At 40.7% G+C, this 26385-nt stretch overlaps 1 protein-coding gene across 4 annotated transcripts in view; it reads left to right on the plus strand.

Annotated features, from left to right (window-relative positions):
- GRK3 (G protein-coupled receptor kinase 3) overlaps window positions 1–26385 on the plus strand; it is a 122195-nt gene that overhangs the window by 54519 nt on the left and 41291 nt on the right. For 3 of the 4 annotated variants that reach the window (XM_019977647.2, XM_070769755.1, XM_070769756.1), the window contains 6 exons: window positions 10749–10850; window positions 12785–12859; window positions 19296–19357; window positions 22062–22113; window positions 23954–24045; window positions 24719–24818. In XM_019977647.2, coding sequence (XP_019833206.2) covers window positions 10749–10850; window positions 12785–12859; window positions 19296–19357; window positions 22062–22113; window positions 23954–24045; window positions 24719–24818 — 483 coding nt within the window. The remainder of the gene's footprint in view (window positions 1–10748; window positions 10851–12784; window positions 12860–19295; window positions 19358–22061; window positions 22114–23953; window positions 24046–24718; window positions 24819–26385) is intronic. The other variant, XM_019977648.2, reaches the window with a different exon arrangement.

Below are 26385 nucleotides of genomic sequence, written 5' to 3' on the forward strand. Positions count from 1 at the left end.
TGCCAAGTTTTGAAGCTTGAATGGGACAGGGGCCCAAGAGCCATCCTGAAGACTTCTTAAGGGCAGAACCAAGTTCAGTGTGGAGGAGACAGAGATCTCATTGAACTCCAGGGAGAGCCAGGCCTTAGAAATGGGGGTGAACCAGAGGCAGACTGATAGCTTAAGGTGAACGTGTCGGATTCATGATCTCCAAAGAAGATTTAGCTTTGGGACCAGGGACCAGGCTTGATCACTCAAGAGCTTTTGTGTAGCAGAGTTTTATTAAAGTAAGAAAAGGAACAGAGAAAGCTTCTGACACAGACATCAGAAGGGGGATGGAGAGTGCCCCCCTCGCTGGTCTAAGCAAGGGAGTTATATACGGTTTAATTGGTTGTTCGGTTCAGTTCAGTCACTCAGTCGTGTCCAACTCTTTGCAACCCCATGGACTGCAGCACACCAGGCCTCCCTGTCCATCACCAACTCCCGGAGTTTACCCAAACTCATGTCCATTGAGTCGGTGATGCCATCCAACCATCTCATCCTCTGTTATTACAATAAATCAAAAAAATGTCTCAAGGTTGTAAAGATCTTACTAGACCTACTTCCACAATTTACGTTTTAAGATGACAGGATTAGAACTAACAATAGAAAGATCTTACCAGACCCACTCCCATAATATACATTTTAAGATAACAGGGTTTAGTCAAAAGGTTTTCAAGAAGGAGAAACTATCCTCAAGCAGGACACATTATTGTTATATAGAGTTTAAACTGAGTTGTTCATTGTGTAATCATCAGCTTAGGGCTTAAAGGAGAAAACATTTTATATGACTAAGACTAAGGAATGTAGAGAAAAAGAAGAGATGGTTGTCCTTTCCTCCTCCTTGAGAACCCCAGACCCCTTTCTCGTCCTTGGGGACCCCAGACTTCTTATCAACCTGCCTAGGAATTGACTCTCAAGACTCAGTCCTACACAAACGGCAGCAAGACCAGCCCAACTCAGCTCCCTGTTGGGCAGTGAGCTCCCCCGCTGCCTGTGCGGCAGAGAGCAAGGGGAGCCCTCTGTCTCTTTTCTGGGTGCAAAATAACAATACTTAGAGACTCTCCAGCATTCACCATACAGTAAAAAATGATATGATACAATAGAAGCAAGATCATATGACTTATAAACAAGGCAATAGAATCAGACCCACAGATGAGTCAGATATTGGAGTTAGCTGACAAGTACCTAAAAATAACCGTAAATAATATATTTAAGACAACAGAGGACAAGTTGGACAAAATAATTAGATGGAAGGATAGAGTTTTGGCATAATTTGGATTTATTGTGGAAAAACCGAGCAGATATTCTAGAAAATAAAGTACAGTATTTAAATTAGAACCCAGTGGCTAGAACCAATAGCAGATTGTCACAATGAGAGACAGGATTAATGAATGGGAGGCAGTTCAGTAGATTATCTCAAACTGAAACGCAGAGGGAAAAAAAAATATATAAGAAAGAAATAAGGGCATTAAAGACAAGTGAGATGCACTTAAAAAGGTCTTTGTAGAGGTGGAGTCCCAGAAAGAGGAGGGAGAATGGGGCATAAGCAATACTTGAGGATAGAATACTGTTACAAAATGATGAAAGACAATAGCTTAAAGATTCAAAACACATAGAAAACCCCAAGCAGGATGACTACCAAGGAAACATATCTTTGCTCATCAATATAAGACTCTGAAATCCCATGACAGAAAATTTTAAAAGCAGCCAGAGGTTAGAAAAAGACACCTAGTTTTTAAAGGGCCAGTAATATGGACTTCCCTGGTGGCTCAGAGGTTAAAGCATCTGCCTGCAATGTGGGAGACCCAGGATGGAAGAGCCTGCTGGGTTACAGTCCACGGGGTCGCAGAGTCGGACACGACTGAGCGACTTCGCTCAATATGACCGACACAACTATGACATCTTAAACGATTAAGAAAAAAGAAAGACGATAAAACGGCCATCTTTAAAGTAATGAGCGAGAAAAGCTGCCAACCTAAAATTATTTTCCCAGCCAAAACTCCCTTAAAAAATGAAGATGAAATAAAGATGGTTTTGGACAAAACCAAGAGAATTTGTCAGTAGTGGAGCTGCGTTACCGTCAGTATTAAAGGGAGCTACTTCAAGCTTAAGGGAGATGATCCTGGATGGAGATGCAAGAAGGGGTGACAGACATCATAAGGGCAAATATGCATGTGAAATATATACATGTTGGCCATACAAAGCTGTTGTATGTTCTTAGGGTTTAAAGTGTGTGTAAAACTGAAATGTATGAGAGTATCACAGAAGGCAGGAACGGGTTAATAAAGTTAAAGTATTTTAAGATTCTAGGATTACTGGGGACAAGTAAAAGTAGTAATTTGCACTGACTTGTAAAGAATGCATATTGTAACCTCTTAAGGTAACATTTAAGAGAATAAAATATGTGTATCTAGGAGGTTGAAATAGAGGGAATATGAAATAAAACAACATTGTTTTAATCCCCAAAAAGAAAAAGAAGGTCGACATAAAGTAGGAGGTCAAATCGAAAACAAAGAGGAACTGTGGTAGCTAAAAACCCGTTTATATAAATGATTATATTTAATATAAATGGGCTAAATACTCCCAGTAAAAGACTAAGTTTGTCAGACTGGATATATAACCAAAACCATGTTATGCACTGCTTGTTAAGTGGCATGCTTTATTTAAAGTATTTTACTTTACTTTTAAATTAAAATACAATTGCTATACAATATTCAGATCAGATCAGATCAGTCGCTCAGTCGTGTCCAACTCTTTGCAAACCCATGAATCGCAGCATGCCAGGCCTTCCTGTCCAGCACCAACTCCCGCAGTTTATTCAAACTCATGTCCATTGGGTCAGTGATGCCATCCAGCCATCTCATCCTCTGTCGTCCCCTTCTCCTCCTGCCCCCAATCCCTCCCAGCATCAGAGTCTTTTCCAATGAGTCAGCTCTTCACATGAGGTGGCCAAAGTACTGGAGTTTCAGCTTTAGCATCATTTCTTCCAAAGAAATCCCAGAGCTGATCTCCTTCAGAATGGACTGGTTGGATCTCCTTGCAGTCCAAGGGACTTTCAAGAGTCTTCTCCAACACCACAGTTCAAAAGCATCAATTCTTTGGCGCTCAGCCTTCTTCACAGTCCAACTCTCACATCCATACATGACCACAGGAAAAACCATAGCCTTGACTAGACGGACCTTGTTGGCAAAGTAATGTCTCTGCTTTTGAATATGCTATCTAGGTTGGTCATAACTTTCCTTCCAAGGAGTAAGCGTCTTTTAATTTCATGGCTGCAGTAAACATCTGCAGTGATTTTGGAGCCCAGAAAAATAAAGTCTGACACCGTTTCCACTGTTTCCCCATCTATTTCCCATGAAGTGATGGGACCGGATGCCATGATCTTCGTTTTCTGAATGTTGAGCTTTAAGCCAACTTTTTCACTCTCCACTTTCACTTTCGTCAAGAAGCTTTTTAGTTCGTCTTCACTTTCTGCCATAAGGGTGGTGTCATCTGCATATCTGAGGTTATTGATATTTCTCCCGGCAATCTTGATTCCAGCTTGTGTTTCTTCCACTTACAGGTGTACATTATAGCGATTCAGTGTTTAAGGAAGTAACATACTTTAAACAGAAGGATGGAATAGGATTTGTAATATATATACTCACTGAAGCAAAGCTGGCATAGTATCAGACAAAGTACACAGCAATGCTTCTTTGAGATAGAGATGATTTCATCATGATAGAGGAGTCAGTATCTTCATCTCAAATCTGTATGTTACAAATAGCATAACTTTAAAATACATCAAGCAAAAATTGGCAGGGAGGTCAAAACAAAATAATTCTACAATCCTCCTGGGACACACAGATACTTCAAGAGCTTGTAGAAACAAATAGGCAAAAATTAGTAAGGATATAGATGATCTTAATAAAGTGATGAATACAGTTGACCTAACTTGACATCCAGAATGCTGCTTTCAGCAAAAACAGTTTGTGTTCTTAAAAGTACATACGGAACATTTACCAAAATAGAACATATGCTGGACCCTAAAGCAAGTTTCTGCAAATTTCAAGATTGAAATTGTTCAGAGTATGTATTCTGATCACAGTGGACTTAAGTGCAAATTTCACAGCAGTGTCAAGAAATCCTTAGCTGTCTGGAAATAAATAGCTTCTAAATAATTTATGAGTCACAGAGGAAATTAAAATTGAAGTTAGGAAATATATTCATTAAAATATATTTTAGAGATGACATATGCTAGTATTATTAGCGTGATGTGTCTTTACCCTAAAGCGCTTGAAATGGTGCACAGAAAGCATGGCATAATTAGGGGTGATGTTAGTCGTCTTTGTACATTTGAGAATTGGAAGGATATTCCTTTTTCCCTGGTTTATTGATATACATGGAAACTTGATATTTTTCTACATTTTTTAATTGTATTAACGTATTTCCAGGAAGGATGATGAAATGATGATGTACATTTGGCATCATGTGAAAAAAAAAAAAAGAAAATTAAATCTGAAAGGGTTTCACTCAGTACAAAATAACTTTTTATTTCAATGTGAATCAGGCATTTTATCTGTATGAGAATCACAGCTTGATCTGTCAAAAATTATTTTTCTTTCCTGTGTTCTTAAAAGCTTCACCTCTTCAGTTTCAGCATGTACTCAACTGCTTTGTTAAATACAAAGCTGTGTCCTTCAGCAGATGAAACAGATGGGCAGTCTACTGGGTTATTTCTTAAGCACTTCTCAGCAGTGTGGTGGTGACTCCTGCTGATACGTCTCCATCTGAACGCTAAACACTGGGCCTTCTCTTCCTTGGCTTGCTCCCCAGCGCCTGTGTCCCAGGCTGTGTGATGGATCTGGCCTGTCACATCATCTCCTCGGAGGAAAATGGTTCAGGGCTCCTGACCAACTTGCCCTGTGTTCTTCACGGCGTCATCCACCTTGGGGCTTCAAATACAGTTCTCTTAAGTCAGTACAGCCTCTAAGACTGAGGTTATCAGTAAGTCTGACTCCTTGCTTTCATCAACCCACTGGATCCTCTAGTTTCTAGTTTATGATCCTGATCCCTGCTTGAAGCTGGGCAGTCCTGCTTTGCCCTCCCTGGGTTTCTCAGCTAAAAATCAGGGCAATAGTAGTGGCTATACCCTAGGGTTGTCCCGTGTATGTGCAGACAAGAGCAGCACCTGGCATGCAGTTGACCTTGTTCCAGTTAGACTAGAGGAAGCTTATGACAATATTTATATTACCCTACATTTAATCATAAATCATGGAAAATAGGAAGTATAACATCAGAGGTAAAGTTAGAGAGTGTTCTTTACTCATTCAACCAGTATTTGTCAAACACTAATGCTCAGAAGTATTGTTTGGATGAGCGAGACAGAGTGTATGCTCTCTTTGAACTCCTATTTTTGTTGAAACAGACAATAAACAAGTGATAAATAAATAGGAAAGATATTAGGAAATAATGACTCGAAACAGACTCAAAGCTTAATGTGATATATTGTGATTTGGTGACCGCCTTAAATTGCTGGGTCGAAGACTGACCAAGGAGGTGCATCTTAGTGGAGTAATTTCAGACATTGTGTTTATCCTTTGTGGCATTCACTTAGTTTTTTGAATCTGTCAATTTATATTTTTCACCATGTCGGGTAAAATTTGGGCCATTATAAAACATTATTTCTACCTTAATCTCTTCTTGTCCTCTCTTTAGAACTTCAGCTGTATGTATGCTTGATCTTTGGACATTATCCTAGATATCACTGATGCCTTATTCAATTTTTCCCCAAATATTTTTTTTCCTTTCTATTCTTCAGATTAGATAATTTCTACAGAGCTGTCTTCAAACTCACTGACTCTTTTGGTATCTCTCGTCTGTTGTTATGTCCATCCACTGAATTTTTTTTCAGATAGGATTTCCAACATGGCATATTTCATAGTTATCATCTGTCTGCTGCTATTTCCTAGTTTGTTGTTCATTATATGCATGTTCTCTGTGCATCTTTTAGTATAGTTATAATGGCTGTTTTAAAATCCTTTTCTGATAATTCCAGTCTCTGAATTACCTTGGATAGGTCCTCACTGATGATCTGTTCTCTTGGGTATGACCCACATTTCTCTGTTTCTTCAAACATAGAATAGTTTTAGATTGTATCTTTTACATTGGTATTGTTGGCACTCAAAGCTGCTTTTCTGTAGGGTATTGAGATATATATATATAGTCTCAGGAGTTAATTTGGCTTACTCAGACTTGATGCTCTGTCTTCTCATGCAGTGGGTAGCAATTTAACCTTGTTCAATTCTTTAAACCTGTGCTGGACTAATTTGGGTCTGTCATGCTCACACATCATTAAGGGGTCCACCAGAGATTTTGAGATTTTATATGCAGAATTTTGGAGCTCTCCTCTGGCTCTTTATTTTTAGGAATATCCTCTCTTTCTTTCTGGCTTCTGTTTGATGCCCTTTCCCCATAATCTGTGTACTTTTGGTCATTCTTCAGTGGTCCAGTGTAGTTGGGTTTTATAGATGTCCAGCATTGTTCTGTTAGAGATTAGTTGACTATTACCTGAATCAGGGCTTGGTTTGTGATACATTTGGAATATCAAACCAATGTGATTGGCTAATGAATTGAATGTAGGGGATGCTGGGGACAGAGTGAGCAAAAGAGCAAAATCGATGATGATTATTGCTTTTTTGGCTTAGGCACCTGGGGCTGGTGGTGGTGGTTTAGTCGCTAAGTCGTGTCTGACTCTTGCGACCCCATCGACTGTAGCCTGCCAGGCTCCTCCATCCATGGGATTCTCCAGGCAAGAATACTGGAGTGGGTTGCCATTGCCTTCTCCATAAGCAGCTGGGAGGATGGTTTTACCCATTTTTGTGATTAAGAAGACTAGGGGAAGGAGATGATTGGCTGGAGTAGAGAGGATGTGGAAATATCCAATAGGTGGCTCAGTACCCAGACTCTGGAGCTCTGAGAGAGAAGTGAGTCCTGAAAACCCAGACTTAGTCATTGGAATAGAACTGGTGTTTGAAACTGTGTAACTGAAGAGCTTTATCCAAGGAGAATATAGTGGATGAAAAGGGGGTGTCTTAGCACCATGCCCTGAGGCACTTCAGTATTTAGAAGCCTAACAGAAGAGGGAAAATTACCAAGGGAGAAGAGCTTTATCCAAGGAGAATATAGTGGATGAAAAGGGGGTGTCTTAGCACCATGCTCTGAGGCACTTCAGTATTTAGAAGCCTAACAGAAGAGGGAAAATTACCAAGGGAGACTGAAGAAGAGGATGCAGGGTGGCAAACTCCTGGGGAGTATAGATCCCGGAAGTCAGAGGAGATCCCAGAACTCAGACGAGCCAGGAGTGCACCACTGAGCCGAATGCTGCTGGGGTGTCAGGAAGCTGAGGACAGAAAGAGAGGCCCTTGACTGGGCAAGGCAGAGGCCGCTGTGGCTTTACTAGGCTGGAATGGCAGTGGGACAGATGGGAGACAGAGAAGGTGGCCTGTGAAAGTTGTGGGCCAAAGGGGCTTGCTCTTAGGGTTCTACGTGTTTAGGCTACATGCTGAGCTGTGAGTTTTGTAACCACCAAAGCAGAAAGGGGGAACCACACGGTCAGTGAATGTTCATCACTGGTGGTGATGCTTCTGTTCTGCTCTAGGGGCGACCTTTCACCTTGAACCTGAGCCTCTGCCTGTTCCATTCCCTGGACAACCTGCCTGCCAGAATTAGGGATGACGTTTTCTCTGTGTATATTACGGTCAGGACATCCTGTCTAGAGCTAATTGATGGTTGACGGCATGTTCTTTAATTAGTGGTCTGACTGATAATAGAAAGTGAATTTTGAATTACAGCCCCAGACGCTTTAAGCTCTTGCTTTGCCTACTAAGAATTAACCTTTGCTGCTGTTCAAGTCAGAGTTTCTGAAGTACAAGGCACCCACTAGAGCCAGTGCTGTGGTTCAGGGCGTGGTTTGTGCAAGTAACTAGGATTTTCTGTATAGTCAGTCTATCACAGTTCATAGGAAACTCCTGTTGAATCAGGTGTCCGCTTGCTTTACAGGCCCCAGAACATAGACTTAGGTTTCCTTACCCTTGTGTTTGAGGGTAATAATTCCATGAAGATTTAGTATTCCTAGAGTTTATATGTATGTTTGGGCAGAAACATTTGCCTTGGGTTCACTGAGAGTCCACCTCTTTTATCCTAGCATTCTGACATTAATTTTTGGACCTGACTGAAACCAAACAACACAACAAAAGAAATCAGCCAGTCAGAGTCCTTTGTTTATTTTCTGGCTCTCCTTCAGATTTCAGTACTAGCTTCTGTTTCCTTGCAGCTGCCATGTTTGCGTCTGGGATGGTGTTTGAACCTTGTAGACATGTTCTCCTGAGTTAACTTAGGATGATTAAGGCCAGGTCCTTTGGTTATGCCAACATTTCTGGCTTGCTTCTTCATTAAAAAAATGTTTTCCTTCTGGAGAAAGACATAATTTGAAAAGATCCATATACCCCGATGTTCACAGCAGCGCTGTTTATAATAGCTAAGACATGGAAGCAACCTAGATGTCTGTCGACAGATGAATGGATAAAGATGTGGTCTGTATATACAACGAAATATTACTCAGTCGTAAGAAGAAGAAAACAATGCCATTCGCAGCAACACGGATGGACCTAGGAGGTGATCACACTAAAGTGAAGTCAGCCAGACCGAGAAGGACAAGCAGCATGCGGTACCACTTACATGTGCAGTCTAAAAGCACATGGTACAAATGAACTTGTTTTCAGAGCAAAAGTAGACTCACAGACATAAAAAACAAACTATGGTTACCAAAGGGGAAGGGAGAGGGATCAATTAGGAGTTTGGGATTAAAATATACACATTACTACATATAAAATAGGTAACCAACAAGGACCTGCTGTATGGCACAAGGAACTCTACTCAATATGTTATAATAACTTATTATGGAAGAGAGTATACAAAGAATGTATATGTGTGTGTGTGTGTGTGTGTATACACACACACATATATAAACTGAGTCACTTATATATCTGAAACTAACAGGACATTGTAAATCACCTATATTTCAATGCATTTTTTTTAATAATTAAAAAAATGTTAAGTGTTTTCCTATTGGATGGAGTATCAACCTCTCCTAGGCCCCCTTCCTTTATGTTCTGTTTCAGTGTCTGCCCCAAGAAGACTGAATTCTAAGTCCAGGCAGTTACAGACTTGTGAATTTCAGCCATCTCATTGATACTTAAGGACAATTAAGATGATCCCAGTAATTTCTCAGTGTGTGAAGCAGTTGGCCTTCATACACATGCTGTATATGCTTCATGCTCTGTACATACTCTTCTCCCTGCCAAGCATGCCCTTTCATTATCAGAGATTCTCACAGGATTTACTGGTTTTGATTTCAAAACCTGTTAAAGTGAGTGAAAGTCACTCAGTCATATCCAACTCTTTGCGACCCCATGGACTATGCAGTCCTTGGAATTCTCCAGGCCAGAATATTGGAGTGGGTAACCTTTCCCTTCTCCCGGGGATCTTCCCAACCCAGGGATTGAACCATGTGTCCGGCATTGCAGGCAGATTCTTTACCAGCTGAACCACAAGGGAAGCCCAAGAATATTGGAGTGGGTAGCCTATCCCTTCTCCACAGGATCTTCCCAACCCAGGAATCGAACAGGGGTCTCCTGCATTGCAGGTGGATTCTTTACCAACTGAGCTATCAGGGAAGCCCTGTCAAGCTGAGACTATACAGTAAAAAAAGGCAGCTTTTATTTCTATTCGGTTTATGTTCTTACCTCTAGGAGTGGTCAGCCCTACTCTTTAATCATAGCAGAATAAGCAGCACTCAGATATTATGAAAGTATAACAACTGGCTACTTGGTAGGAAAATTTTCTGTTTTTTTTCAGAAATAAGCCCTATGTAGTTATTTGTCATTATATTGAAAATCTTCACTGCAGTCTTCCTACCAACTCCATATTTCATTTGTTTTCATTCTCTTCTTGTCTTTTAGATTTAACGTATATCTGTAAAGGAGTAAAAACACTTCTCTGATCTGAGAACTTGTGAGGTTAAAGTAATGGAGACCTTGTCCTCACAAAGCATATTTGCTAAGCCCATTTTATTATTTAGTCTATCTTAACACCTGTCTGGTTACTGTTTGAAGGAACCTTTCTGTTAATACTTTCAGAGTGCAGAAACGGTTCCAGTGTGAAAAACCAGTGCTTTTATCTATGATGAATGTCTTTCCAAAAGATTTAGTTGACTAAAAAATCTCTGCAGGAATCCTGACAATTCATTATTATTTTTTCCTCCTGAGTTTTGTAACACTGTGGTCAAGTGAAAATGATCCCCATCATAACTCATAGAAATGGATTACTGCCAAGTTCAAATTATTTGTGCTTTGGAAAGGAGAATTGGCAAGAATGAATGGTCCATGGCTGCTATATCATAAGATAATTGTAACCATGGCAGTGTTTGTTGCCTAATATTGTCTTTCTAAATTTAAGCAACGAGGTTCATCATAGGAAGAAATCCATTCGTCTGTCCCAAGTTGAACTTAAATTATTCCAGCGCCATTATTTCAACATTAGAAGTGGTTGTTTCCTGTGCACTGGCCAATTCAAGTAATTTGCTTGATCTCATGTGGAAGTGGTTTCTGCCAAGACGAGTAATATCTTTTAATAAAGTAAGTTTCTAGGAAGACAGAACCTAACAATCATAACTTTTAACTGTCTAGATAAAAGAATATGAAAAGCTTGAGAATGAGGAAGATCGCGTTTGTAGAAGTCGACAGATTTATGACACTTACATCATGAAGGAGCTGCTGTCGTGTTCACATGTAAGTGCTTCTTCTTTTTTTATTAATTCAGTGTTAGTAAGTGAGACTTCTTGTATTAATTCAGTGTGAGTAAGTGAGACAGGTTTCACATGTTTTTAGAATAAAAGTTGAAATAGGAGGAAAGATTTAAAGGTATTCATCCAGGATGGAACCCATGTTTCTCAAGTTTTATCATTTGTTTCCTGGTAATACTGATCCAATATCTGCTGCTCCATGTACTTTTAATAAGGTTCCAAAAGTGGGTACTTTCAGTACAGATGTTGATAAAATGGCTAATGCAGATCAAGCCAAGAAAAGACTAAGCTCAATTCTCGACTCTCTAAGAAAATGAAGCTTTATTGTTTTTCATTTCGCTCCCCTTTAACAATTAGGCTAATCAAATATTTATCGATAAATATCTTAAATGCTTTCTTTGAATTAATAAGGTTGATTATAATTATTATGTTAATATAGTTCACTAATAGTTGAATGATGGTTGAATTTTTTTTTTTTTTTTGCTTGTAAATCAGAGAAACAATCTTATTCAGTCATTAGGATAAACGAGGTTCCTAGGAAATTCTTCCACCAGGAGTGAGTGGAATAATTAATAATGAAAACATACACTGTAATCTCTCTACATGAAAACTGTTTTCCAAAGAAGTGTCCTAAGAGCCCTGGACTGCTGTGTCCAATGCAGTAGCCACTAGCCATGTGCAAGTATTTAATTGTGTTTACATTTGTGTTGCTTAGTCTCTTAAGTTGTGTCAACTCTTTGTGACCCCTGGATTGTGATCCATCAGGCTCCTCTGTCTATGGATTTCCCAGGCAAGAATACTGGAGTGGGTTGCCATCCCCTTCTCCAAGTGATCTTCCCGACCCAGGGATCAAACCCGCATCTCCTGCATTGACAGGCGGGTTCTTTACCACTGAGCCACCAGGGAAGTATGTTTATATTAATTGCAATCAAATGGAACTAAAATTTTAATTCCTGACGTCCTCCGGAGCCGCATTTGAAATGTGCGGTACCCACATGTGGCTGGTGGCTCCTGCATCAGCCCCGATTCACAGCATTTCCATCACCGCAGCGAGTCCGATCGGACAGCACTGGTCACGACAGTGATACACTTTCGTGTATTTATTGTGTTGTCTACAGCACTTACTGAACTTCTGAGCTAGAGCTCACCGTAAGGCTCTGTGCCTCGCTGCCTTGCTGGGGATGGTTGGACCTTGGAAAATGCCACGTGTTCCCTGAGAAAGCCTCTGTAGACATAGCTTTCATGTAGGGCAGCAGTTTAGAGGGTTTTTAGCAGAGTGATACGCTTTTTTAAGCTCTTCTTGTGCATTACTTCAGACATAATTTGAAGTTTGGGGGGAGGACATGGTTTCTAATTTTTGTCAGTGTGAGGTTTGTTCTTTTAGAACCAATTCCTCTTTGCAGTGGTTACTACAAGCCTTTCCTTAAGCTAGAGTCTTTTCAACACTGTGGTTTAGCTTTGTGATCCTGGCATTTAATTCTTAGGTATATCTTTGTGCATTCGTGTTCTCTCATGAAACAGAAATTTTACATTTTTAGGAGCCCAGTATCAGCCAACTGAGAAATGATGCATTTAATATTAATATGGTGATAATACAATTCCTTACACCCTTTTTAAGTCAAAGTAGCCTTGATCTCTTCTGGGCATAGACATTTCAGTTAGATGCCCCCATGTGTATCAGCCTTCTTGACATAGTTTCTAAGAACTCTGGAAGCTCTGAGAAACAATCATCTGGCTTGCCCACAAACATACAACAGATTTTTTTTAAGAATGCATGTTGATGTGATCACCACAGGTTACTGCTTAGTAACTGTTGTGTTAAATTATATGTTGTGATATTGTAAAATGCACAGAGGTTTGCTCTGTTTTGTATTTGTGGGGGAAAAAGAAAAAGAAAACATTGTGTGTGTTTTTTTAAAGCCATTCTCAAAGCAAGCCGTAGAACACGTACAAAGTCATCTGTCCAAGAAACAAGTGACATCAACTCTTTTTCAGGTAAGGTAAAATGCTCTCCAAATAAATGTTTATAACTCACTTAATGGTTGTATTTGGGGGCGTTCTTTGCTTGGGTGAAAGTGCTGGTGGAATTTCGAGACTATTTCTTACCTAGAGGTTTATCTGGAAGAACCAAAGTTTAATATCACCTGTCTTCTCATTGAAACGTGCTCTTATGCCAGCATCATAAAGGCTGTCCTGAAAAAGGCTGCTAGAGCATTCTTTTAGTGTTTTTCCCCTATAAATCAATCAGGACGAGACATTGGAGGGAAAAGGCTTTTCCTGTTTGACATCCCGGGAACCTGGGATGAGCAGGGACCGGGCAAGATTGACTTCCTAGTGGCACAGGTGCTGGCCCCCACGGCGACCCTTCCCCAGATGAAGCAGACTCATTTCGAGCAATCAAGAAGGAATGAATGGCCTTGGAGTCGTGACTGAGAAATTGGATTTTGCCTCAGCTCCTCTCATCTTGAACACAACACAATCATAGATTTAAATTATAAGGCTCAGAAAACTCGATCCACAACTGATGGGCGCATGTCTTGGCCGCTCTTTGGATGCACTGGTTTTCATCCTGGAAGCCTTTTCTGTTATCCCGTGGGATTTCTATAGAGATGGCAGCTTGCAAGGGTACGGTCAGATTTCTAAGCGGATCATGTACCTTTCTATGTTTCTGGGAGTTACAAGAAATAGGAACGAATACCATTTATTAACATAATGGTTTTCATAAATGAAAATAACTAGTTTATCCTTTTCTTGGATTATTCAGTCATTTGAAAAGAAGTAAGTTGATTTTTGCCTTAGTGCCTTATGGCTGGGCTTATTTATACAGATTCATACAAAATGAATCTGATTATTCTATAGAAAAGATACTGGTTTGACTCTGAGAACATTTGGGCACGGTACCCAAACCGGCTGCTGCCTTTCTGCCAAAATGATTAGATGGACATCTCTTAAAACGTCAGACCTTTTAGTACAGGCTAGTTGGTTATAAGCTTGGGCTCTGAAATACAGTGACCCGACTTTCAAGACCCTGGGCAAGCACCATGCCTGTCCGCACTTCTGTTTTTCCCTCTGTGGAGTAGAAATGCCAGCAGACTGTCCCGGAAATGGGGTTTTGAGGACCCGGTGCATATGAGCTGCTTTGTACCAGGCCTGTCTATCACAGCACTCCATAAATGTCAGTCTTCTCAAGCACCCCACAGTCAGAAAGTGCAATTTGAGTACCTGCTTTTTGTTGCCTCTGTGATGTTTTCATGTCAGAATTTCAGTTTTCTGACTTTGACATGGTTCAGAGGTAGTTGTGTAGTCAGTTACATTTAATATTGCTAAATTACTACATAGATTTTACAGCTCTGATGTTAGCTTTTCGCGTAGCATAAATAACATTTAAAGAGATCGTTCCAGATGAGAGATACAAAGACCAACAAAATTATCTTTGTGGCATCAAGAAACATTGATTTAGAAGCCATGTCTCCAATATATCTTTTAAAAGTACTTTACTGATTTGTTCATAAGAAAATAACTGAGTAATGTTCTGATAAAACATATATAGAATAGCTGGTACTTTTATTTCAGTGGTGAAGGAAATAGTCATTATTATGTTGATTTAAATAAGAAAGAATTGTAGTGCAATTCGGTATAATACGTACCATTAGAACATGGTGGTCAAAGTATAAAGTAGAAGTTATATGTTTGGATACCCTGTTTATAGAGGGACATTGATCTCTATAACATTTAACTAACATTAAAGTTACTTGATATTCTTTGAGTTGGAATTTTCCCTCCTGGCTTTAAATGAGTCATAATTGAGAAATAAAACTTGTGTATAATTGAAAGTGTACAGTGTGATGTTTTGGTGTGTGTATTCATTGTGAAATGATTGTGCAATCTAACTAAGCAGCATACTCATCCCCTCATGTAGTTATATTTGTATGCATGGGTGGTGAGAACACTTAAGATCAACTTTCTTAGCAAATTTCAAGTGCACAATACAGTATTAACTATCATCCCCATACTGGACATTAGCTCTCCAAGACTTATTTATCCTGCAGAACTGAAACTTTATACCCTTTAAGCAACATCTCCCCCATTTTCCCCACTTCCTAACCCTTGGCAACCAACTTTGTACTCTGCTTTTATAAGTTGGACTTTTTTTAGATTGCACATACAGGAGAGATCAGCTTGTAATTGTCTTTCTGTGTCTGGCTTGTTTCACTTAGCATAATGTTCTCAAGATTCACCTGTGCTGTCGTAAATGTCAGGATTTCCTTCTTTTTAAAGAACAGAAGAGAGTATACCATTTGTGCGCGTGTGTGTACACATATATATGTGTATATCCATGTATATCTCCATCCCCCATTTTCTTTATCCATTCGTCGATTGACGGGCCCTTGGGTTATCTGCATGTCTTTACCATTGTGAAGTAATGCCAGGTGAACATGGGCGTGTGGGTATCTCTTCAAGATACTGATTTAATTTCCTTTGGATATATACCAGAGGGAACCTTTATACTGTTTTCTGTAATGGCTGTCCCAGTTTGCATTCCCACCAACCGTGCACAAGGATTCCCTTTTTTCTGTATCCTCACCAACACGTACCTCTTGGCTTTCTGATAACAGTCATCCTGACAGGTGTGAGATGATATCTCTCTGTGGTTTTGATTTGCATTTCCTTGATGATTAGTGATGCTGAGCACCTTTTCATATGCCTATTGGCCATTTATTATCTCTTTTGAAAAATGTCTATTCAGGTCTTCAGCCCACTTTTGAATTGGGTTATTTGGGCTTTTGCTGTTGAGTTGAGTTCCTCGTATGTTTTGAATATTAACCTCATATCATATGGTTTACAAATAACTTCTTTCATTCTACAGGTTGCCTATTCACTCTGTTCGTTGTTTCCTTTGCTCTGCAGAAGCTTTTTAGTCTGATGCAATCCCAGTTGTCTGTTTTTGCTTTTGTTGCCAGAGCTTTTGATGTCATATGCAAAAAATCATCGCCCAAACCAGTGTCAAGAAGCTTTTTCCTGTGTTTTCTTCTGGTTGTATGGTTTCAGGTCTTATATTTAAGTCTTTAATTCATCTTGAGTTTATTTTTATATATGGTGTGAAGTAAGGGTCCAATCTCATGCTCCATTTTTTGAAGTGACTGTCTTTTCCCCACTGAATGCTTGATGCCCTTGTCAAAGATCAAGTGACCGTAGGTGTGTGGATTTATTTCTGAACTCTGTTCTGTCCCATTGATCCATAAGGTCTGTTTTTATGTCAGTACCATACTATTTTGATTGCTGTAGGTTTATCGTATATTTAAACATTGCAAAGTGTGATGCCTGAGGTAAAATTTCTTATCAAGTAGAGCAAGGTAGTTAAAAACATGCTCTGAAAATAAATACAAAATGCTTTTTATTCTTTTTGTTTGCAAAGTTGACTTTAGCAATAATTAAGTGCACAGGTACATTTGCTGGCAAGAGTTGGGAGGAGTCCGGGCTTACATTTAGGTTCCTGGAATGTGCCAGGCCCCGTGTTTGGCTCTCAGTGTTCTGAGCTTAGTGGCTCAGTCGTGTCCGACTCTTTGCGAACCCCATGGACTATAGACTGCCAGGCTCCTCTGTCCATGGTATTCTCCAGGCAAGAATACTGGAGTGGATTGCCATGTGCTCCTCCAGGGGATCTTCCCAACCCAGGGATCGAACCCAGGTCTCCCACATTGCAAGCGGATTCTTGACCGTCTGAGCCACCGGGGAAGTCTCAGTGTTCTGAATCTTATTAAATCCTCACAACGGCCTTGCAGATTAGATGTAACTCTCCCATCTTACAGATTGAGGAAACCAAGAATCAGAGCAGTGGGGTCGTTTGCTCATGACCCCACTATTGAAGTTTGGCTTTTGCATTGCTTACCTGACACATTTGTGGTCCTTCATGTTGAAAGTGGCAGTGTGGTGTATCATATCTGGTCTTAAGAATTTCTGGTACAGGATGTTTTATAAAATAGGAAAAAATGTTAAGAGTTTCTGTAAATAGAAAATCTGTTACATACAAATTTAGTCTTTCATACATCTTTCCACACTTGATGTCTTCTGAACCTCTTGAGACTTGTGGCCTTGGTGTTTAGCATCTAGAAGACTTGGTGAAGATGACTGTTATCTTTGCTTGTACACACATAGGACTTCAGAGTTGCAAAAAGCTTCAGAGAGAGAGAGGTCAGCTTCCCCTGTTACTAAGGAGGGAACAAGTCCACTTGGCTGTAGTGACCACGCCCCGGGCCCTGCCCAGGACACTGATGGCCCTGCCAAGGGGCAGAGGCTAGCTTAGCCCCGTGGTAGGAAGGGAAGCCCCCAGGTGGGCTGCAGGGGTCTCATCGACCGTGTTGCTGACTGTGGCTTCTGTACGTTTCCTCATGTGATCACTTGCCTTGGACGTCTTCTGATGTCTGGTCCTTCTTTTTTGCACATTTTTAGGATGATCTACAAAGACACAGAAAACATTAAATTTCTATCATTCAGGGAGAGAGTAGGGTATCATGATATTTTCCAGAACTAGCTAATTGCCCCTAAGCTGAGTTGTGAAGTATTGGGATTTGATATTTTTATCACTCTTGATTTGAAGACTACCCCATGGGAAATAAATTTATGCAGTTTATTTGATAATGTGTAAAGTGGCATGAAATTGAAGCAGATTGTTTTCCATAGGGAAAGAGCCCCACACATGTGAGCCAGGAGTCCTTGCCTTAATCTCGGCTTAGCCATGAACTTGCTCAAAGACCTTGCAAATAGCTAATTAAAAAAAAGCTTTACTCCATGGGTTCCTTCACTTTTAGTCTTTGAAACTCAATATTAATGCAGATCATTTATGGTAATTATAATTAATGGCAATCATATAATTAATTGTAGTTCACAGGCTGCCACTACGTAATTTACAGGGCACAGTACACAATGTAAACATGGGGTCCTTGTTCAGAAATTTCAAGATGGCGACAGGAGGGCACCATACCAAGGACTGGGCTCTTCTGTGGGACCGCATGGGCCACATGCCCATGAAGCTAATTCCAGGCATTTAAGGCGTGTCTGTGACTTGCCATGAGCTGTGCCAGACAGTAGAGACGCAGTGGCACACAGGACAGACCTGTCCTTGCCTTCAGGGAACGTGCCATTGAGTGGCGTAGATAACGACTAAGCAAGTCGTCATGGCCTTGAATCCACTGGTGCAAACTGCACAGGCGCTGAGGAGGGCGAGTCCCAGGTGCCATTAGGTCAGTTCAGGTCAGTCACTCGGTTGTGTCTGACTCTTTGGGACCCCATGGACTGCTGCACGCCAGGCCTCCCTGTCCATCACCAACTTCCGGAGTTTACTCAAACTCCTGTCAGTTGAATTGGTGATGCACTCCAACCATCTCATCCTCTGTCGTCCCCTCCTCCTCCCACCTTCAATATTTCCCAGCATCAGGGTCTTTGCAGATGAGTCAGTTCTTCGCATCAGGTGGCCAAAATATTGGAGTTTCAGCTTCAGTATCAGTCCTTCCAATGAATATTCAGAACTGATTTTCTTTAGGATGGACTGGTTGGATCTCCTAGCTGTCCAAGGGACTCTCAAGAGTCTTCTCCAACACCACAGTTCAAAAGCATCAGTTCTTCGGCACTCAGCTTTCTTTATAGTCCAGCTCTCACATCCATACATGACCACTGGAAAAACCACAGCTTTGACTAGATGGACTTTGTTGGCAAAGTGATGTCTCTGCCTTTTAATATGCTATCTAGGTTGGTCATAACTTTTCTTCCAAGGAGCAAGCCTCTCCTAATTTCATGGCTGCAGTCACCATCTGTAGTGATTTTGGAGCCCCCCAAAAATAAAGTCTGTCAGTGTTTCCATTGTCTCCCCATCTATTTGCCATGAAGTGATGGGACTAGATGCCATGATCTTAGTTTTCTGAATGCTGAGTTTTAAGCCAACTTTTTCACTTTCCTCTTTCACTTTCATCAAGAGGCTCTTTGGTTCTTCACTTTCTGCCATAAGTGTGGTGTCATCTGCATATCTGAGGTTATTGATGATTATGGGAGCACATAGTTGGCAACCTCACCACATCTGTGGAGAAGGCAGTGGCACCCCACTCCAGTACTCTTGCCTGGAAAATCCCATGGATGGAGGAGCCTGGTGGACTGCAGTCCATGGGGTCGTGAAGAGTCGGACACAACTGAGCGACTTCACTTTCACTTTTCTCTTTTATGCATTGGAGAAGGAAATGGCAACCCAGTCCAGTGTTCTTGCCTGGAGAATCCCAGGGACGGGGGAGCCTGGTGGGCTGCCATCTATGGGGTCGCACAGAGTCGGACACGACTGAAGTGACTTAACAGCAGTAGCACATCTGAGTCTCATCCACTTGTGTTTTTCACTTTACTGTGTTCTTACTGATGCAGTGTGGAATTTCTTTTCCATCCTTTCCAGCCATACATAGAAGAAATTTGTGAAAGTCTCCGAGGCAGCATTTTTCAAAAATTCATGGAAAGGTATGAAGCTTTGTGTACAAAGTCTTTTTTGTTGAGATATGTTTGTCATGTAACATTATGTTAGTATGGCGGTTTATTTGCTAAGTCGTGTCCGACTCTTTGCGACCCCGTGGACTGTAGTCTGCCAGGCTCCTCTGTCCATGGGATTCTCTAGGTGAAAATACTGGAGTGGGTTGCCATTTCCTTCTCCAGAGGATCTTTCCGACCCAGGAATCAAACCCAGGTCTCCTGCATTGCAGGAAGAATCTTTACTGACTGGGCTATGATATTTAAATCTTGTACTGTGTAGGTATACCTCATGTTACCCCATAAATGCTATCCTTAAAATGTGTTAATTTATTCATTCAACAAACATTTATTATCCATGTGCTCTGTGCCAGGCTTTGTACTAGCTTGTACCCCGTATAGTTTAGGATTTGTATATATTAACATCCCTTTGACTTTTAGTTTTTTAGTTTCCAAATGATCCAAAATGTAAATAGACTAGGGAACCTCAATATTGAAGGTATCTTATTGGGACACATTTGCTAATGCAAACATGAGTCTATATTCAGTTCATTTGTTTATATGTTAAAGTCATATCCTTAAAAATGAGACAGCCCTTTTCTTGATTCTTTACACAGTAGAATTTAGGTGTATTGGCAGATGTCTTTGGTCATGTCTGTCTTAACGTACCCAATAAATGTGTCCCTTTGGGTTACTCAAACTATAGAGTATGTTTGTCACATAAAATCCTGAAAACTTTCTAGATAATTAACAAGAACCTACTGTGTAGTGCAGGGAATTCTGCTTGATATTTATAATAACCTAAAGGGGAAGAGAATCTGAAAGGAATAGATATACGTGTATGTGTAACCGAGTCCCTTTGCCGTACATCTGAAACTAGCACAGCATTGTGAATCAGCTGTGCTCCAAGGTAAAATGATATTTTTAAAAAAGGTAAATTTAAAAAATTTCAGGGATGCCTATGAAAGTGTTCCCATGCTTCCCAGGCACCCGAGAGTCAGCCCTTCGGCGTTCTGAGTGTTCCTCTGTGATGACACACCTTAGGGATTGGACGTTCTGACTCTGAATCTGCATTCACATGGATTCTGCTCGTCTCTGTAAACTTGGCTAATTTCTAGACAGTTGTCGTGATGATTGAGCCTCAGGGTGGGAGCAGCCCACAGCTGTTCAGTAATTGCCCTTTAAGGACAAATGCTTCAGTGTTTTTTTTTTTTTTCCTTCTTCTCCACATGTTCACAGAACTAAAGTAATTTTTGAAAAAAGTTGTATCAAGATTCTACCAGAGTTCAAGAGATAATTTTATCTTGGAGTAGAGTCAGTACTGTGGGAAACGAATCTGCATACAAATGATTACATTTTCTGAGCAGGACCAGAGGGGCTTTGCCAAAAAGCAGTGGCATGGAACTGAGGGGCCAGGGCACTGGTTCAGGGCTAAGATTCAGCTGATTCTTGGGCTGTCTCCATGGCTGCTGATTCTAAAGACCTGACTTTTCCCAAACTCTTGGGTCAGCTCATTGTTCTGTGACCCTTGGGGGAGAGGGGAGAAAGGGGGATGGTAATTGAAATTGGGGAAGAGGTCTTATAACTTCACTGTGTATCCAGGTAAACCTGCACAGTCATTGTCTCGCACTGAATTGACCATTCACTTTTTTTTTAATTGTGTTGAAGTATAGTTGATTTGCAGTGTTAATTTCTACTGTACAGCAAAGCGATTCAGCTATACATATATGTATATATTCTTTTTCCTATTCTTTTCCATTATGGTTTATCACAAGGTGTTGAATCTAGTTCCCTGTGCTATACAATAGGACTCTGTCATTTATCCATCCTATATGTAATAGTTTATATCTGCTTATCCCAAACTCCCGATCGAGCCCTCTCCCACCCCTCTCATCCTCTCTCATACAGAGAACCATAAGTCTGTTCTCTATATGAAGATTTACATAAAAATGGGCTATAAATGCAAAATACACACTGGGTTTCAAAGCAGTGAATTCAAACCACTTTCAGGGGCTTCTCTGATAGCTCAGTTGGTAAAGAATCCGCCTGCAATGCAGGAGACCCCGGTTCGATTCCTGGGTTGGGAAGATTCCCTGGAGAAGGGATAGGCTACCCACTCTAGTGTTCTTGGGCTTCCCTTGTGGCTCAGCTGGTAAAGAATCCACCTGTAATGCTGGAGCCCTGGGTTCGATCCCTGGGTTGGGAAGATCCTTTGGAGAAGGGAAAGGCTACCCACTCCAATATTCTGGCCTGGAAAATTCCAGAGGCTGTATATTCCTTGGGGTCACAAAGAGTTGGACACAACTGAGTGATTTTCACTTTCAAAGCAACACAAAAATAAGAATGTAGACTATCTCATTAAAATTTTATATTGATTACATGTGGAAATGATAATTTTTGATATATTGGTTCAAATAAGATACATTATTAAAATTAAATTACTTATGAGTCATCTGTTACCCGTCTGTTGTACAGTACCGACTCAGATAAAGACTGTTACCATAACATAATGACAATTAAAGCAGAAACATGAAGATTTCAATTTGAATTGTAAAATAAAGCCTTGAATGCTAGGCAAATGCTTTGTGAAAAAAATATTTATGAAAACTCACTCCGAGAAGTCACACAAGTATACAAAGCTAGTTTCTCAGTTAACGTGATATTTAACTTTTCAGTAATTCCTCACATTCTTTTTCAGTGACAAGTTTACTAGATTTTGTCAGTGGAAAAACGTGGAATTAAATATCCATGTGAGTATCATCTTTGCCTTTATTTTTTTAAATAAAAACTTCCTTTGGCTCAGTTTCGTGAGAAAATATTTTATTCAGCAGCATACTCCCAAGGGTAACATGCTGCCCAAACAGATGTCCTGCTTACAGCTTTACGCATGAAAAATCCATCCTCCCATATCCAGTTGTACACACTTGGAGTTTTTGTCCTCTTTTTTCCTATTCATGTAAGAATGCATTTATTTATTTAAGGAAGGATATTTTAAGCCATAATTAAGCTTTGAATAGAAATAGTAGTAAAGATACAAGTCTTCTGCATCGTGTGATTCCTGTGCCCCTGTCATTTGCTATCCTGGTAAATTGCCTTGTTTTTTTTTCTTATTAGGTGCAGTCGTGTAATAAACATGATGATATCTCTTACTGGCCCGCAGTTGCATGTTTTTACGGTTTTGAGAGTGATGAAAGCGGCCTCGAAGGCGGGGTACTTCCTAGCTCGTATCCCCTAATACTGCGTCTTCTCTTAGCTCTTCCGTGTCAGGAATTCTGGGGCACATTCTTTACTTCACTTTTAGAGTGTTTGCTTCTCTTTTCCTTTCCCTTGTGCTCTCCCTCCACAAAGGTTTGCAATTGAGAAAAAGAAATAACTGGATTCCGTTTTTGATTTTTTTAAAAAAAATTTTTTTTAGTTTAACAGTACCATTCACAGAAGTGGGTTTTTTGTTTTGTTTGTGTTTTGTTTTTTTCATTTTAATTTCCCCTCTCTGCCCCATTTCCTGCAGGATTGAGAAGCAAGAGGCAGTGACACATTTTAAAAAATAACAGGACTTCCTGAGCAGTCCAGTGATTAAGATCCTATGCTTCTACTGCAGGGAACGAGGGTTCGATCCTGCATGCATCCGCATGGCCAAAAAACGAACAAACAAAACCAAAAAACCTTATCTCTGCTGTGGATCTTCCTGTGCCTGTGCTTCTTTAGCAGACGTGGTGTCCTCACGTCTTCATGTCCTTCTGTCCTCTGAGCAGCAAACGTGAAGCTCGAGGGCCAGATGCCCCTGCCTGGCTGCAGACATGATGTCTGAAGGGTTGTCTGGAGAAACCCTTCAAGCATCTGACCCTTCTTTTGCCAGGATACGTAACAAAAAGCATTTGCTGTTGTCTGATGGCCTCTTATCATGAACATAGGACTATCTTTCTGCCTTTGTACCATCTGATGCTATGAAAACTTGTTGGGAAGCAAGGCATTGCTGAGATGATATTGATGAAAGCCTAGTGCTTATGAATGAAAGCCTCTTCATCGAGTTACTCACGCTCTGTCTGGTTTCACATTCACATGCCCAGCATGAGTCCTCTCTACTTACTGATGCTTTTGATAAAAAAATTCACATGGCCAGCATTCATTGGACTTTCTGATCATATGGCCCAACTGTTAGGAGAGCATAGATGCCCTTGATGCAGACCTATTTTTCTACCACAGAAGTTCGTGGAATGGCTGAACTGTTGCCAAACTTTCAGCTTCAGAGTAGCCGAGTTCACTTTGTAGTCTGCCTGGAAATTTCACATTCACTTATCTTCAAAGTGTGTACCTTATAATCCAGCATTCATGGGACTGGATAAAACAATGGGCTCCCACCGGGTCGTCTTCCCAGTCGCCTCCTCGGTTTGCATCCTGTGCAGTTTACATCGAAGGCGGTTCTGGAATGTCCTGCCACCTGTGCCTCTTACCTCTCAGCTTGCAGGTCCAGTCGCCGAAAGGGCAGCAGTGTCAGAATCACTGTTTCAATAACTGTGTATGTTTTGCATGAAAACGGTGGGATAGTTTTTATGCAGTTTTACATTTCTGTGTCGCATTTTAAATTCACAGTTGACCATGAATGATTTCAGCGTGCATCGGATCATTGGACGAGGAGGATTTGGTGAAGTATACGGTTGCAGGAAAGCAGACACTGGAAAGATGTAAGCGTTCTACACTTGTATGTTTTGCTGGGAATATTAAGAGGGTTTTATACTCACATTCAAAGAAAATCCCATTTAGTTGATGAGCAGTGTTTTAGACTCTTACCCTCTACACGCTTAGAAAATCTTGACCAGTGCTTAATTCACAATTCCTACACACTAAATATTACAGTACAGGCCCCACCCCTACAAAACACACACACACACACACACAAGTACTAGACAGCAGGGATACATACAAAATTTATTGCCCTGAATTTTTTGTGTATCTACTTTATTATTTTATTTATTTTATGTAGCTGAAATGTCAATTCATATAAGAATAGGAATATCTTAATTATTGCTTGATTTTTTTTAAATAGCCTTTTCACTTCAGAATAATTTTAGGTTTGGAGAAAAGGAGCAAAAAAATAGTACAGGGAGTTTCTATGTACTCCACGTCCCTCTTACCGTAGTACAGGACACGTGTTACAATGAATGAACAGATATTGATGTGCTGTTACTGACTGAAGTCTCCACTTTATTCAGATTCCCTTAGTCTCTTAGAAGCATTTTGCTGCTTTAAAAGACTTCCCGAATTTTTAGAAACTTCCCCCAATATGATGTGTATCATTTAAGTCCACTTAGATATATTTTCTGTATAGATTTTCTTCAGTACTATTTATGGTTCTAGGTATGCAATGAAATGCTTGGATAAGAAGAGAATCAAGATGAAACAGGGAGAAACCTTAGCCTTAAATGAAAGGATCATGTTGTCCCTGGTGAGCACAGGAGTGAGTATTCAGTTTTGAACATTGCATTTGTGTGTGTGTGTGTGTTTCTATTTATTTGGTGGGTTTTTTTTTTTTTTTTTTTTTTTTGATATCAGGACAATTTATTTAAGATACAGCTTCCCCCCCCCCCCCGGTGAATTATGCAGCTAGCCAGTTCTTGAGGGGATTAGAATTTATAGCAGGGAGCAGCAGCACTGAATTAATATAAATAATAATTCAAAGATGACCCCTGTCTGAGTTGGGAAGTAGGAACACACTACCGGCCACTGCCACGCACACTGACCACTTGTCCCCTCACTGCCCATTTACGACTTCCTTCTTTGTGGAACATGACAGAGATGGCAGAATATAATCATATCAGTGACCAAAGAATCACCTGAAATAGTTAAGAATTGGCTGCATGACAGCGAAGGACTAACCCAGAGGAGGAAAAGTAAGCGGAATGTTGCTTCCCTCCTTCACAAACAGAGAGGAAGTGAGGTGGCTTCGTCAACCCCCAGCTATCCCTTTGGATGCTCCGCAGAATCCCAGGGACAGAGGAGCCTGGTGGGCTGCCGTCTGTGGGGTCACACAGGGTCGGACACGACTGAAGCGACTTAGCAGCAGCGGCAGCCAGTCCTATTTCATTTGGAGGGGACCCTGTCTCCTCAGCACTTGTCCCCTTTCCCTGCTGTGGATGCTGGTCTTTTCCGTCTCCAGCGCTGTGTCTCTGCCCACTGGACCAGCTGTCTTTTTGAGCTCATCACATGTCAAAGCCAGCTTCACCCTGTGTCGTCTTGACTTGTAAAGCAACATCCCGCTCTGATTTCTTTTCCTATTAACGGCATCACCCGGGACCAAAATCTCAGCTTTTATTTACTTGGGCAGATATATATAAAGACACCCAGAAAAACCCATGGTCCCAGAAACCTGGGCATTGCCTGTGTACCCTGGCAAGTGAGGCACAGAGCCTAGGGTTACCTCCAGCTGCCACAGCTGGGTTCTGAATAAGGTCACCTTCACCTAGAGGTTTTCAAAGACTCAGATCTTCATGATCACTCAGGCATTCCTTTTAGCTGATAAGCAAGGAACCTGAGATCCAGGCACATCATTCTTTGCCCAGAGTCCCTGCACTTCCTAAACGAGCCCAGTGTTCTTTTCTCATCCCTTTGTAGGCGCCATGCTTTCTTGTCACCAAATATATTTATTGTGTTGTGGTTTATGTTATTCTAGTGTTAGTTTTAAGTGCTTCTAGAAAGGCTATTTACTATTGAAGTCAATGAATATCATACTTCAGTTTAACTATAACAGATGAAAATGCCATTGCTGTGAACGGTCATGTCCAATTGTGCACCTCTACGTGCCAACATGCAGACATTAAACGTTTCAAGGAAGAGTGACTCTGTGTGTGTGACCAAGAGTTTAACTGATTGGAATGGAATCTGAGTGGCTGCGCACTGTATTGGAATCAACGTGAATGACGTTGGTTTCTAGTATCTGTTGGAAATGCCTCTGTCTTCATTTCAGATGTGAATGTGTGCTTATTGCAGACTTTAAGTGCTTTATTAAAATACTGATTTTTAATGTC

This window comes from Bos indicus, chromosome 17 (assembly GCF_029378745.1).
Source record: "Bos indicus isolate NIAB-ARS_2022 breed Sahiwal x Tharparkar chromosome 17, NIAB-ARS_B.indTharparkar_mat_pri_1.0, whole genome shotgun sequence".
NCBI lineage: Eukaryota > Metazoa > Chordata > Mammalia > Artiodactyla > Bovidae > Bos > Bos indicus.